Source organism: Equus quagga, chromosome 15, assembly GCF_021613505.1.
Source record: "Equus quagga isolate Etosha38 chromosome 15, UCLA_HA_Equagga_1.0, whole genome shotgun sequence".
NCBI classification, from domain to species: Eukaryota; Metazoa; Chordata; class Mammalia; order Perissodactyla; family Equidae; genus Equus; species Equus quagga.
The window spans coordinates 34,934,588-34,948,247 of NC_060281.1; the positions used below are offsets into that span (position 1 = coordinate 34,934,588).

Below are 13,660 nucleotides of genomic sequence, written 5' to 3' on the forward strand. Positions count from 1 at the left end.
TGGCAAGGGTGTCCTCTGGGTGCTCAGCCATGCCAGGACCACATAGGAACACAGAGGGAGGGTGTCTGCCGGCCAGACAGCTGAACCAGCGTGCAGACCAGGCACAGAGTCAGGAAACTCGGCTTTCCAAAGCAGTCGGGGAAACTTCTCATTCATATGATGTTTTTCCTGGTGTCAATAACTTTGTTTTAGCTGACATCCTCATGTTTTGGTTCTGCCATGCTGAGAGGACAGGGCATTCACAGGAGGGGTGGCTGTCATTTTGAGTGGTTAGAAATCCTGCCTCTCTTCTCCTTCTTTTCTGCCTGCTTTCTCACTCACTGGTTCTCAACCAGTCCCTAGGGAACATTTTGAAAATTTGTGGGCTTTCTTTTTGTAATTATACTGATGGAGGGGGCAATATTGGCATTTATGGGTAGGGCAGGAGTATAAGATAGTCTTCAAAGCATAGCACGGTGAAGAACTGTCCCTCGTCCAGACTCTCAAATGTCCCCTAGGACATTCATGCAGGTGAAAACCTGTATTTAATTATCTGAGCCTAGAATTTAATACGTTTTTTAAAAAAACGTTTTTAATATACAATGAACTTTCTAGGAATGCAATTATAGTTCTGTGTAAATTTAGGGAAGATTGACTTTGTTACAGAGAGTTGTTCAACATTTTGTTAAATCGCTTCATTGATGGCAACATGCTGGAGGTAGTTGAGTCACCAGCTCGGCACCTGTATCAGCCTGCGTTTGTAGCAGTTCCATCCCCGTGATTCTATGGGTAAATGCAAGCATCTGCTTACTTCATTATGACTTCTTGTGCAGTCAGGCCTCCACACTCACACTTTAAGGCAGTGTTCATGTCATTTTACTACAAATTACTTTTTTCATTTGTCCTTTATCTTACAGACAGGGAAGCATGTTGGTTTCTTAAAAGTTATGTGTGTAGGTAGATTATATCATCTATGAATTTTAATTCAGTATAGTAAAGGAGTCATTATAAAATACTTGATATAAAAAGGGTTGAAGGTTGAGAACCTCAGTTCTAATCAGTCTCACAGTACTTGGCTTTTTCCCATCTCTTTCCCAGGACCAGCCAGAAAGGAGCTTTCCCCTGGCTCTGCCCCCCCCCCCCCCCCCAAAAGAGACCCCCTCTTGTCTCGAGCCCAAACTCACTCCTATGAATAACACACACACAGACACCACCAGGCAATAGCCAGGAGCCTCTGGAACTGTCAAAAGGCCTGTACTTCCCCACTCTGTCTCCAGAGCTTCCAGTTCTCCCTGAGTCAAGAAATATTGATTGCTAGGCCCTTTTGGAGTAGAAGATCATGCTGGCTCCTGCCCACTTGGAGGCTCTTTTTTCTTTTTCTTCTACGACTTCAGTTTCTCTCCTTGATGCTCTACTCCCGGTCTTTGCTTCCAGTCCTCCCTCTGCGTCCCCTTCCCGGTGCAGGCGAGTAGCAATGCTGCAGGACCCATGGAGCCGCTCTGGTCTCCTAGCTCTCTCTTCCCCACACAACTCTTGTGGCGCTCAGGTGGCTCCTGGCCTTCACCCCTCTCCTCCCGCCCCTCCGTTGTCTGACCTGGCTTCTCTTTTCACCCCCGTCGGTCTCGTTCTCCTCCTGGCCCTCGGCCTCTGCCTTTCTGCTCTCACCCTGATTCAGGGATGCCTTCTCTTTGTGCAACCGTCTTTCTTCACCTGCATCCCAGATTTCCTGTCTCAGCGCCAGCTCCTCTGCCTTTGGCTCGGCTTCCCTCGCCCCCACCCCACTTCCAGTTGTCTTGCCCGCGGGTCCCCTCCCATGCGTGCGTGTGCACAGTCTCCCTCTCGCCTACCTCTCAGCCCAGCTCGCGTCCGCCCCCCGCCCCCCGGCGCTGTGGGCGGTCCAGGGCGGGGCCGGATCCGGGGCGGCTCCTGGGGCTCGGGTTGTGGGAGGTGCCCTCTCCCCGGTCTCCCCCTCTCTTCCCCCCTCCCGGTCTTCTCCTGCACCCTCCTTCTTCCCTCCGCCCGGGAGCTTTCCCCGGTCCCCGGCGCCGCCTCCTTCCCTCCCGGCTCCCCGCTCCCGCGGCCGCCGCCGCCCCAGGGAAGGAGAGACGGGGGTGGGGTTTGGAGGAAGCGAGAGAGGAGGGAGAGACCCCGGCTGGGCTGGAGCCCGGATTCGAGGGGAGGAGGGACGGGAGGAGGGGAAAGGTGGAGGAGAAAGGAAGGGGGAGCGGGGAGGAGCGGCCGGGCCTGGGGCCTTGAGGCCCGGGAGAGCCGGGGAGCTGGGCCGGCGCGCCGAGGTAAGAGCCAGGGCCCGGGGGAACGGGGCTTGGAGAGGGGCGCGCGGGGGAGGGCCGAGCCGGGGGGCCGGGGGACTGGGGGAGACGGGGAACCGCGGGGAAGAAATAGGGGAGCGATGAGGCGGCTGAGCCGAGAGCGTGGGTAAGCCGGGCTCCGGCGAGCCGCGGGGGCCGGGGGAGAGGAGGTGGTGAGAGGTGGAGTCCCGGGAGGGTGGGGGGGCCGAGGGAGGCAGGAGGAGGGTGGGGACAGGCTTTCTCTCCTCCTCTCCCCCCACCCCGCGCCGGGCTCCGCCCCCGCCTCCTCCGCGGGGCGTACTCCTCGTCCCCGGGCTGAGTCGGGTCGGAGCCTGGGAGGTAACGGGATCGAGGCCGGGCCGCCTCCCGGTCCGGGCCGCGCCGGCGGGGATCGGTCCGGTCCTCACGGCCGCCTCTCACTCAGATGCTGCTGCTGCTGCTGCTGGCGCCGCTCTTCCTCCGCCCCCCCGGCGCGGGCGGGGCACAGACCCCCAACGCCACCTCAGAAGGTGCACCCTTCTCCGGCGACCTCGGGCACCCCTCCACCCCACTCCCCATTTCCTTGCACCCGCTCTTTTCTGGTCCTCATTACTGACCCCTCAGCCCGACAAAGCATCCCGGCCTGGCAACCCCGTCTGTTTGGACCCACTTTACCACTCCTGACCTCCTTTCTGTCACCCCACGTTATTACCTAGCACCCCTTTTCCCCTGCCCCACATTACTACACTAGGCCACCTTCCTGTGGCCCTGCATTATTTCCTCCACCCCACCCCTTTCCTGGCCCCACATTACTACCTCAGTTCTGCTCTTTCCTTGGTCTCACGTTGCTGCCCAGGTGGCCTTATAAGAACCCACGCTCTTCTCATCCTCATTCAACTCAAATATCCTCCTTTAGCCTTTCTTACCAATCTCACTTGCATATCATACCCCTACACCGATTTCTTAATTACTTTTCTCCGTTACCCCCAGCCAGCACCCTTCCCTCCGATTTGTAGGCTCTCTCGTTAGCCTTAACCCTGGCTCATTGCTTTCCATCTTTTAGCCCAGGGTTCTGTCCCCATCCCCACACCCAACCTTTAGCATCCCATCCCAACCCCTCTGTCCTCCACCTGCCCATTAACCACACCCTACGCTCCCCTGTCGCCCACTGCTGACTCTGCCTTTTCCTTTTTTCCCACCATTCCTCTCTTTATGCCTCCGGGACTCACCCCTCAGGTTGCCAGATCATACACCCGCCCTGGGAAGGGGGCATCAGGTACAGGGGCCTGACTCGGGATCAGGTGAAGGCTATCAACTTCCTGCCAGTGGACTATGAGATTGAGTATGTGTGCCGGGGGGAGCGCGAAGTGGTGGGGCCCAAGGTCCGCAAGTGCCTGGCTAATGGCTCCTGGACAGATATGGACACACCCAGCCGCTGTGGTGAGTAGCCTGCAAAGCCCTTACCCTCTTCAAGACCATTCCTCTTCCTGCCTCAAACTTAGCATCATTACTTGCAAGTCAGCACTTTAAATCCAGTGTAATTAAATTCACAAATACATTTATTGAACGACTACTGTGTAAGAGGGACTTTGCTGTGCACAGTTGGGGGCAGTAAAGTTAGCAGTCTGCACATTTCATTTCATCCTCCCTTCACTAGGCCATTGACCATTTGATAAAATAACTTGATTTTCATCTTGTGAGTTGTTCTCTTTGAGGATTATTAGTGGCAGAGTATGCAAAAACCTTCTAAGATGATTTCATCACATTTTCAAATACCTCTTTCTCCAATGCAGAGATCATATATCCAAGAAACAAAACCCAGTTTAACATTAATATAAGCCAACTATAATAAGAAAGGCAAATCTGATTGTGCATCTAAAGTTACATACATCCACACATCTCAAAGCCAGAGAACCGCCCACTGTAGCTGACTTTGAAGACATCCCATTTTATGTGCTTATAGCTCCATCTTGGGTTCCAACAATGGAAATGCTTTTCCCTTTTTTCTTTTAGGAATGTGTGGATGCTTACAGGGTTAAGGGAGGAGTGGAAGCTAGGAGGAATCCTTTTACACCTGAGTTCCTGCAGAGTAGGATGCTTGTGGACCCAGACCCAAATCTGAGCCCCCCCCACCCTGCACCCCCAAGGGGAAGGAGCCTTCTTCAACTCTCCTCTCTCTTTATTTTCCTGTCTCTCCACAGTCCGAATCTGCTCCAAGTCTTATTTGACCCTGGAAAATGGGAAGGTTTTCCTGACGGGTGGGGACCTCCCAGCTCTGGACGGAGCCCGGGTGGATTTCCGGTGTGACCCCGACTTCCATCTGGTGGGCAGCTCCCGGAGCATCTGTAGTCAGGGCCAGTGGAGCACCCCCAAGCCCCACTGCCAGGGTGAGGGGAACAGCTGCCTGCATGCAGCTGATGAGGACGCTTGTGAGAGGATGGGAGTGGGGTGGGAATGGATGGTGGGAAAGGATGGGGCGCTATACATAGTAGGGGACTTTGGGGAGGCAGAGGTGAGAGCCCAACTCTTTCCTCCATCTGCCTGCCTCAAACCTCCTCCTGCAGTCTCCAGTTTCCTCTTTACCTACGTTGGGGGCTTCCTTCCTTTATCTTTTTCTTTTTATATCTCCTCCCTGCTCCCAATTCTTGGGTCTCACATTTTCTCTTTTTCTTTATGAATCTTGCCCACCATCACCCTTCTTAGGGTTTAAATACTCTAGTTTCCCCTACCCTCCATCCCTGTCTCTAAACTTAGAACTTTCTATGTATAACCCTCTTCTAGAATTGATCCCTCTCCATTTATTATATAACTGAATTATTGTAAAGACTCAGAAATAAATCATGTGTCATATTTGGAAAAATTAATAAGATTGGAAAGAATATCTGGGGTGGAAAATTACCAGGGTGAAAATAAAAAGACTTAAAATTGGCGGTGGAACTGTCAAAGCATTAAGGACAACCCAGGGATGGGGTGGGAAGAGGATAGTCCTTTTCCATACCTCCCAGACAATCTCCATCATTCCTCAAGGGAATTGGTCTTGTGCCCACCTCCTTTTTTGCCATCTAGTTCTGCAAACTTCTCCCTTTCCTGGGCACCTAGATTCTCCCTTTGCTGTCTTCTCTCCCGGGATGCAGGCATATCTCATGCTTCCTCTACCCATGTAGACTCTTTCAAGATGCTTGGACCTGGCTTTCCTCACTTAACTTAATTATTCTGCTTGTAGTGTACCATTGCATTCTGGAAATTGGGAGCCCCATCCTGGGGTGGATTTAAATTCGTTTACACAGGCCTCTTGTACTCTAATAATGTAGAGGGCTCTAATAATGGGTTCACATGATCATAGGTTTTTGTAAAAATGTCAAAAGTAAGATATTTTAACAGCAATAGCTTAAAACTAATTGTATTTGTAATTTGTAATTTTTTTCTCTTAAAGAGAGACCCCCAAATTTTATAATATTTAGGCTCCACAAAACCAGGATCTGCCCATGTCTTAGCTGTTGGCACTCCTGTCTCAAATTCTGTTGTCCTATGAAAAATAAAAGAAGAAAACCAGCATGTCCTGACCCAGAGCCCCACCTTGCTCTTATCCCCAGGCACCCTCCCCTCAGAAACGCAGGCTTCTGCTCTCCCCGGTCTTCGGCATGGACAGGTGTGGGAGGGGGCTGGGGATCAGGCCAGGGAAGCTGGGCGCCAGTGGTAACTCTTCTCTGATCCCCGTCTTTCCTGCTGCCAGTGAATCGAACGCCACACTCAGGTGAGATCATAAACCCTTATCGTGTGCACTGCGATCTCCTTACCCCTCACTCTTCACCCTTCACCCCCAGGGATTCTGCTGTAGGCTACGGGGTCTCACTCCTTCTCCCACCTCCCCCCACCCACCCCAGTATGCGGCCGGCCCCTTCTTTCCCTACCTGTTTCCTGCCTCCAGTCCCGGTTTTCTGCGAGGCTGCCGTCCCTCCCATCTCCCTGCTTGGCAGCACATCCCTGGGCTCCGCCTCCTCCCAGACTCTGCTTCTTCCAAATGGCAGAGCCCCAGCAGGGGGCGGCAGGGTGCTGGGAGACCCTGAGCTACCACCTTGTCTGCCCCTGTGGGGTTCCTTCCGACCTTCTCTGGAACCTTTTCCTACCTGCCCCCTTCCTAGGATTTCACCTGACGCCTCCATCAGCCCGGCCCTCCTGTCTCACCCCCGCCTGGATCACTCTCCCTCCTTCGCTACTCCCCGTATCCTTTCCTTCTCTGTACCCTTTCCCTTCTCTTTTCTCTCAGTTCCTTCTCCCATCACCCTTTCTCAGCCTTCTGTCTACCCAGCCTTAAGTTCCCTTCCTCGATCCCCATCACACCCCTTTACACCAACCGTCCTTTTCCCCACCAACACTCTCTCCAAAACCGTTGCTGTCGCCCTTTCCCTCACAACCCTCAGTCCTTCACCCCAGCTATTCACACCCCCATTAAGACACTCAGGGGCCAGCCCCTTTTCCTTCGCGTCCCACTCTCATCCTTCCCTTCTCTGTCCCCCGCCCCTCTGTGCTTCAGCCTCCCGCGGCTCCCTCCGCCCACCCCGCCCTCCCGGCACGCCCCTTCCCCTCTTTTCTCCTTCCCTCGTGTCCGCTTAAGTGGGACCCCTCCCTTCCTTGCCCATTCCTTTCCCCCTAGGGGTCGCGTCCTCCCTCTCTTCCCCACCCCTCCCCTCTGACTGTCGTTCCCACAGCGGCGCTCGCCTCCATCCCCGCCCCCTTCCTCCCTCCCCAACTCCTGCCCGCCCCCCACCGCTGCCGCGCGCCGCCCGTGACGTCAGAGCCCCCTCCCAGCCCTACATCTCCCTCCTCCTCCTCCTCCTCCCCTCGGTCGGTCAGTCAGTCCGCGAGGAGAGTCCGCGGTGGCGGTGGCGCTGGCGGGAGCTAGAGCTGTGAGGGCCGTAGGAAGCCAACCTTCCCTGCTTCCCTGAGGCCCTAGCCCCCTCCTCCCCACAAAACCAGGGATGGAGGCGCCTCCTCGACACCCCCTCAGCAGCCCTCCCCAGGAAAAGTGTCCCCCCTGAGCTCCTCCCCATCCCCAAGCAGCTACCCCCGCCCCCCGCCATGGGTCCGGGGGCCCCCTCTCCCCGGGTAGGGTGGCCACTGCCGTTCCTAGTGGTGATGGCGGCAGAGGTGGCTCCGATGTGGGCCTCCCACTCCCCTCATCTCCCGCGGCCTCACCCGCGGGTCCCCCCACACCCCTCCTCAGAACGGCGCGCAGTGTACATCGGGGCGCTGTTTCCCATGAGCGGGGGCTGGCCAGGGGGCCAGGCCTGCCAGCCCGCGGTGGAGATGGCGCTGGAGGACGTGAATAGCCGCAGGGACATCCTGCCGGACTATGAGCTCAAGCTCATCCACCACGACAGCAAGGTAGCCCGGGACATGGGAGTGGGTGGGAAGTGGGGTCTGGGGGGGCAGGGGGCCAGCTTCACGCGCCTGTCTGAGTCGCTTCTGGGATTGCGAGGCAGATTCCTCCCATGTGTGACTAGCAGGAGATGGGCTGGGCGTGCGGGAGCTTGAGGGGAGTCACAGGGGCTGGAGGGTCAAGATGAGGGTCTGGGGTTCAAGATGGTTAATCACGGTGCAAGGCAGACCCTTCTGTTCCGAGGCCCATGGAGGTGCCCGGCTTTGGGGAAACTGATGGATTTAGGGTAGGAACTGAGCTGATCCTGATTCTCTGGGGAGTAAACTAACCCTGGGGTGGGTTGGGGGATGGAGGGAATGTCAGAGGTGGGGAGCTGGATCAGAGGTTTATATTTACCATAGTAACGAGGTAAATCTTGGCAGCAGGTTGGAGCTGGAAGGAATAGGGACAGAATGAGGAAAATTTTGAGGGACTTGAGTGCTCTAGTTTATTTATCACAACAAACAGCAAGGTAACTGTGAGCTCTACCTGACTCCTCATCCCTCCATCCCAGCCCTGTGGAGGGTTCCTAGACTGTGGGAATAGATGGCATATTGTGGTTGGTGACGGCTAATGGTCAGGAGATGGGCAGAGGCATTGGGAAAATGAATTGGATTAGGGGGTCACAAAGGAGTCCCCACAATAGCATGGGGTTGGAGAGGAGTCAGCATACAGGGAGGAGAAAGAGAACAGGTAAGAATGGCAGTGGGGGAGGGGGGCAAGGAGGAGGGGAGGGGGCAGTGAGAGGTCCTGGGGCATCCTGTGGAACCCGTGCCCTGAGTTATCTTCCCTACAGCATTGTGGCCTCTAAGCTGTGAGAGGGGAAATAGGATGTAGGGTTAGGGAGGTGGGCAAGGAGAGGGGGAAGGTAAGAAAATTTGGGTCTGGGGTAGTAGGGGATGGTCTTATAAGATTCCTTTTCCACCCCTATCCTTACATGTCCTTACATGTATACTTGTATGGGGAGTATGGGGAAGGGTGTGACACAGGGAAGGAGGGAGATTTGGGACCTCAAATTTATCTTCTCTGATATGTGGCCCCAGAGACTTAAGGGATTGAGGGAGAGTGAAAGAGAGTACAGAGGTGAGGATTTGGTGATCTTATCCCTGCGATGGACTGAGGATTTATATTCATTCTTTAGAACAGAAATCTATACCTGGAAATAGCTATGTGAAGAGAGGAGGGGGCAGAAGTGGGGTTGAAGGTAGGATGCTTGGGGAGAAGAGAGCACGGGACTGTTAGGAGCTTAGAGAGGGAACTTCAGATCCCTTCTGACACCATCACAGTGATTCTCAAACTTCAGTGTAGTAAGAATCACCAGAGGAGTTTGCTAAAAATATATATTCTAACTCCTTGCTTGGGGTGAGTCCCAAGGATCTGCATTTTTACCAGTAAAAATCCTGCCCTGGTGAATGCCTATGTTAGCTAACTCCAGGATGCCTTTAGGAAGAGCAGCAGGGCACAGGAAAAGATTTGGGTATAAGAGTAGGAGAGGCAGGAAGAGAAATAGAGGGTGAGATCTGATGGAGGGGTCAAACTTAGGAGAGCAAGAGAGAGAATTGGCTATGGGGGATGGGAGTATGGGAGAGAGGCAGGGAGAGATGGGTGCAGGCTTTAGGATAAGGGATCACAGGGAGCTAGGGGAGCCCTGTGTATGAGCTCAAACTCATCCACCATGACAGGTGATTCCCTGGAGGTGTTGGGGAGCAGATGGGGAACCTGAGAGAAGGGAGATGGAGGAGAAAAATAGCAGAGGCGGCAAGGGGGAGATGGAAAGGCAGACAAACTGGAATGTGTCAACTGGAATATGTCGTTTCCTGCCTGCAAATCCGGATCCTTGCAAGAGCAGAAGAGAGGGAGGAGAACACAGGAAGTCTATTGGGGAGGGGGTGAGAATCACATGGTAGAGGGAATCTGCAGTGATGAATAGGGTGTGGAAGGAGGAAAGGGATGTTAGAAAAGCTAGGGAAGGAAGAGAAAACCAAAGAAGAGACAGTAGGGTGGCATACATTGCCCTGTATTATCTATCTTACATGTTTTCATATGTCCTCATTGTTCCTATCAATCTTTTCTTCAGACAAGAAAGGAAGGGGCCCTGAGGGGCCTTAGGAGAAGGTGGGGTAGGGGTACCAGGATCTGGAGTAATAGATGCTGGGAGAGTGCGGGAAGGTGGGACCTGAGAATGGTAAAAAGGGGATGAATAAGCTTGAGTGTTCAACTGCCTTAGCAGGGGGTGGGGTAGGTGGGCAGCAGAGAGTTCCAGATGAGTGTTGGTCCTTTAGATTCCACCAGCCTCCCCTGCTCCCCCTTCTCCATCTTCCCACAGTGTCCCAAATGTCAGGCCTCAGTGGGAAGCAAGCAGACTCCAAGGCACTTTCATTATTTCCTTGCTACTTGCCCCCCCCTTTCACCCTCCCCAGTCCCCTATGCCTCCTGGCTGTGTCTCCTCTGCTCTGGCTCCCCGCTGGCTTCCATTTCTTCTCCACTTCCTTTAGGGCTCCAGCAGCTTCTGAAATGTCATATTTCAGCAGGAGGGGACCAGGCAGTGGGAGACCCGAGGCTGGCTCTTCTTCCCCCTCCTCCCATCATTCCTTTCCTCTCTAGCTTTCTGCATTGTTTACTTTCCCCATCTCCATGCCTCTCTTTCAGGCACCCCAAAAAGCATCTGGTTTCTTGAGAGTCCCATTCTATTTATTTTCCCTAGTTCTTCCCTCATCCTTGTTTCTTCCCTGCTTTTACCGAGTGTCTCTTTTTCTAATGGACCCATCAAATGTCAGGGCCCAGCAGGTGGGGATGAATCTGCTGGGCTGGGACCCCCTGGTGGTCTTGTTCCTGTTCTCTCTTGTTTGTTTATCACTAGCCCTGAAAAGAAAAGAGGGAGCAAAAAATGGAAGGTGGGGAGAGGGAATTTGCCAGAGGTGAGGGAGGAATTTTCATAATATGGCTTTGAGGAGGCTGTCTGGGGACTTGGGGGGAGTTTATTCATATTCCTGCAGACTCTTCTGGCAGATGTTTGGAGCATAGAAACATGGGGTTAGTGACAGGGGTGATAGAGAGAAGGTGGGTGGGGGATGTCTGAGGATGAGCTGAAAGGAGGGAAGGTGGTATATGCATTAATACTGCCAGAGGGGTGTGCAGGAGACAGTGCGGGTAAGACGCCACGTGGAAGACAGAAAAGGGTGTCTAACGAATGAAGGAAAACAAGAGACTCGACAGGGAGAAATTTCAAGAAGAAGACAATGGTAATAATGATAAAAGGGTTTCAGCAGAGGGATGGGTAATTGGGGAAGTAACTAGGCTGTTGGAAAAAATAAAAGAGTAGGCATTGCAGGGAGGGGATGAGCCCCAGGAGAGCCTGCCCTCATCACCTCCTCCTCATTCAGTGTGACCCAGGCCAAGCCACCAAGTACCTGTACGAGCTGCTCTACAATGACCCTATCAAGATCATCCTCATGCCTGGCTGCAGCTCCGTCTCCACGCTTGTGGCTGAGGCTGCCAGGATGTGGAACCTCATTGTGGTAAGCAGGGCTGTGAGGGTCAGAAGGTGGAGCCGTTCCCTTTTGGGCTGTACTAAAGAGGGTGTGTATTGAGGGTTTGTATTTAAGAGGACTGCGGAGGACCTGCTTCCAAGCTTCAGAGTTCTTTGCAGACCTGAGCTAGTCGGCCTCCTAGCAACAGTGGCCTGACAGTGCTGCAGCTGACCTCGTTCTTCTTTGAAGGAATGGAATTTAGATCGGTGGAAGAGCATTCTGATTGTGAGGGGGTGTGTGGGCCTTTGAGAATCACTTGCCTCAGGCAGAAATAGGGAGGTTTGGAGAGAGTTAGGGAGAGAAGCCCATGGTGGGAGACGGGTTGAAGGAACTCTTACAGCTCTTAGTGAGTCCAGGATGAACATACCCTTTGCACTACCCCTGTCCCTTTTAGCTTTCCTATGGCTCGAGCTCACCGGCCCTGTCAAACCGGCAGCGTTTTCCTACATTCTTTCGAACTCATCCATCAGCCACACTCCACAATCCTACTCGTGTGAAACTCTTTGAAAAGTGGGGCTGGAAGAAGATCGCCACCATCCAGCAGACCACTGAGGTCTTCACTTCGGTGAGGAGGGGTGGGGTGAAGGGGGCATTCACTCAAACTCCAATGCGGAGAGATGTGAGTCGGGGTTCATTTGGGCGGAAGATCTTGTTTCTTTATCAAAAGAGAACGCATTCCGAGTGGGTTAAGTGCATGTTCTTTCTGTAGCCAGAGGAATGAACTGTTGAGTTTTTAGGATCCTGTCCAACTTTTTGGTTTTAGGACTTTTTCTCCCCCTTTAATACTCTGTTTGTCAGACAGACCCAAAATAACCCAGTTCTATTAAAGCAGGTTCACGCCAAAGTTGAGACAAGGTAAGAGAGCATATGGGATAGGAACCCAGGAAAGTAGCAGATCTCAGAGGCGCTCAAGGCAAGTGGTGATGGATGTGAACAGGAACAGAGGGAATGGAGCTGTAGAAATGGACACAGGGACAGAGGGGAAGGAGACAGGGAAAGAGAGAGGGAGAGAAAGAGATGGAGATGGAAATAGAGAAAGAGAGAGAAGAGACCGAGGCAGACAGACAAGTATAGGTACATGGGTCTGGTAGTTGACTCTGAGAGAGAGATGTGGACAAACAAGGAGAGGTAGAAGAGGCGATTTGTGGAGGTGGAGAGGAAATACAGGCTCCGTACCTGAAGAAGACGGTCTGCCTCCTCGCTTTTGTTCTATTCTTTGGATCCTCTATCCACTCTTATGTTCAGTGGCCCTTTAATCCTCCCCTTACTTTCTCTCAGTGACTCAGGACATTCTTCTCTGATCCTTTCCTCTATTTGCCCCCTTGTTTCTTGAGGTTGACATCATCCTGTCTATGCCAGACCTTTCCTGTTCTTTTCCTGTTTCCTGTTTCCTTTTCCTCCATTTTTGCTGTCTGGTAGGAGCAGGTTGAATGGGGTGACTTTCCCAGACACAGATCCTTGGGAGGGGCTCACCATGCACCTTCCCAGTTGGAAGCTACATCCTAATACTCCAGATGCTTTCCTTTGGACTCTCCCCTCCCCTGGGACAGAAGCTGTTGAAGGGAGGTTCAGAACTACTGTTCCCTTGCTCTGAGTATGCAGTCCCCAGGTAACATCTCCACTGTTTACCCCCTTGTACACTCCATGTTTTTTCTATTTGTTTCTCATTGCCAACCAAGACTCTGGATGACCTAGAGGAACGAGTGAAGGAGGCTGGAATTGAAATTACTTTCCGCCAGAGTTTCTTCTCAGATCCAGCAGTGCCTGTCAAAAACCTTAAGGTGGGATGGCCTGGAGTGGTGGGCTCAGCCTGCAGAAGGACCGGGTAGGGGAACAGCGGTGGGTTGGAGAAGAGAGTCAGGCGGGGGCAGGTTGTTTTTTTTGGTATTGAGGTATAATTGACGTTTAACATTGTGTAAGTTTAAGCTGTACAATGCGTTAATTTGATACATTTATATATTGCAATATGATTACCACTATAGCATTAGCTAACACCCCTATCACGTCATATAATTTTGATTCTGTGAAGCAGTGGCATCTCCTGGGGAAGGTTAGCTCCATCTTCCAGTTGACATTTATCCATTACCCGTTGAACAGAAGCCTGCACTAAGCTCTTTGGGACAGGAAATCAAAGCTTTGAAAGCGCTGGCTTAGCCCCTTCAGTGTTTCCATGCCTCCCTCAGGAGCTCTGTTTCTCTCTATTCTGTAGCGCCAGGATGCCCGAATCATCGTGGGACTTTTCTATGAGACTGAAGCCCGGAAAGTTTTCTGTGAGGTGGAGTTGGAATCTGTAGAGGGAGGGGGACTGGGTGGGCTCTTTGCCTTGGGTGTCTCATGGGATCTCATCTCTGTACCTCTGCTCAAATTGATAGCAAACGATCCGAGGTGATAATTAATACCATGTCCCTGTCTGTTGGCTCTGACTCCGTCTCTTGGCTTCTCAC

At 52.9% G+C, this 13,660-nt stretch overlaps 1 protein-coding gene across 1 annotated transcript in view; it reads left to right on the plus strand.

Moving 5' to 3' along the window:
• The first annotated feature begins 1,962 nt into the window (after positions 1-1,962).
• Positions 1,963-13,660, plus strand: part of GABBR1 (gamma-aminobutyric acid type B receptor subunit 1) — a 28,358-nt gene continuing 16,660 nt past the window's right edge. Inside the window, exons 1-10 of the mRNA XM_046640104.1 lie at positions 1,963-2,273; positions 2,713-2,797; positions 3,504-3,707; positions 4,469-4,654; positions 6,001-6,021; positions 7,492-7,652; positions 11,070-11,204; positions 11,611-11,781; positions 12,896-12,997; positions 13,426-13,491. Coding sequence (XP_046496060.1) covers positions 2,713-2,797; positions 3,504-3,707; positions 4,469-4,654; positions 6,001-6,021; positions 7,492-7,652; positions 11,070-11,204; positions 11,611-11,781; positions 12,896-12,997; positions 13,426-13,491 — 1,131 coding nt within the window. The 5' untranslated portion in view covers positions 1,963-2,273. The remainder of the gene's footprint in view (positions 2,274-2,712; positions 2,798-3,503; positions 3,708-4,468; positions 4,655-6,000; positions 6,022-7,491; positions 7,653-11,069; positions 11,205-11,610; positions 11,782-12,895; positions 12,998-13,425; positions 13,492-13,660) is intronic.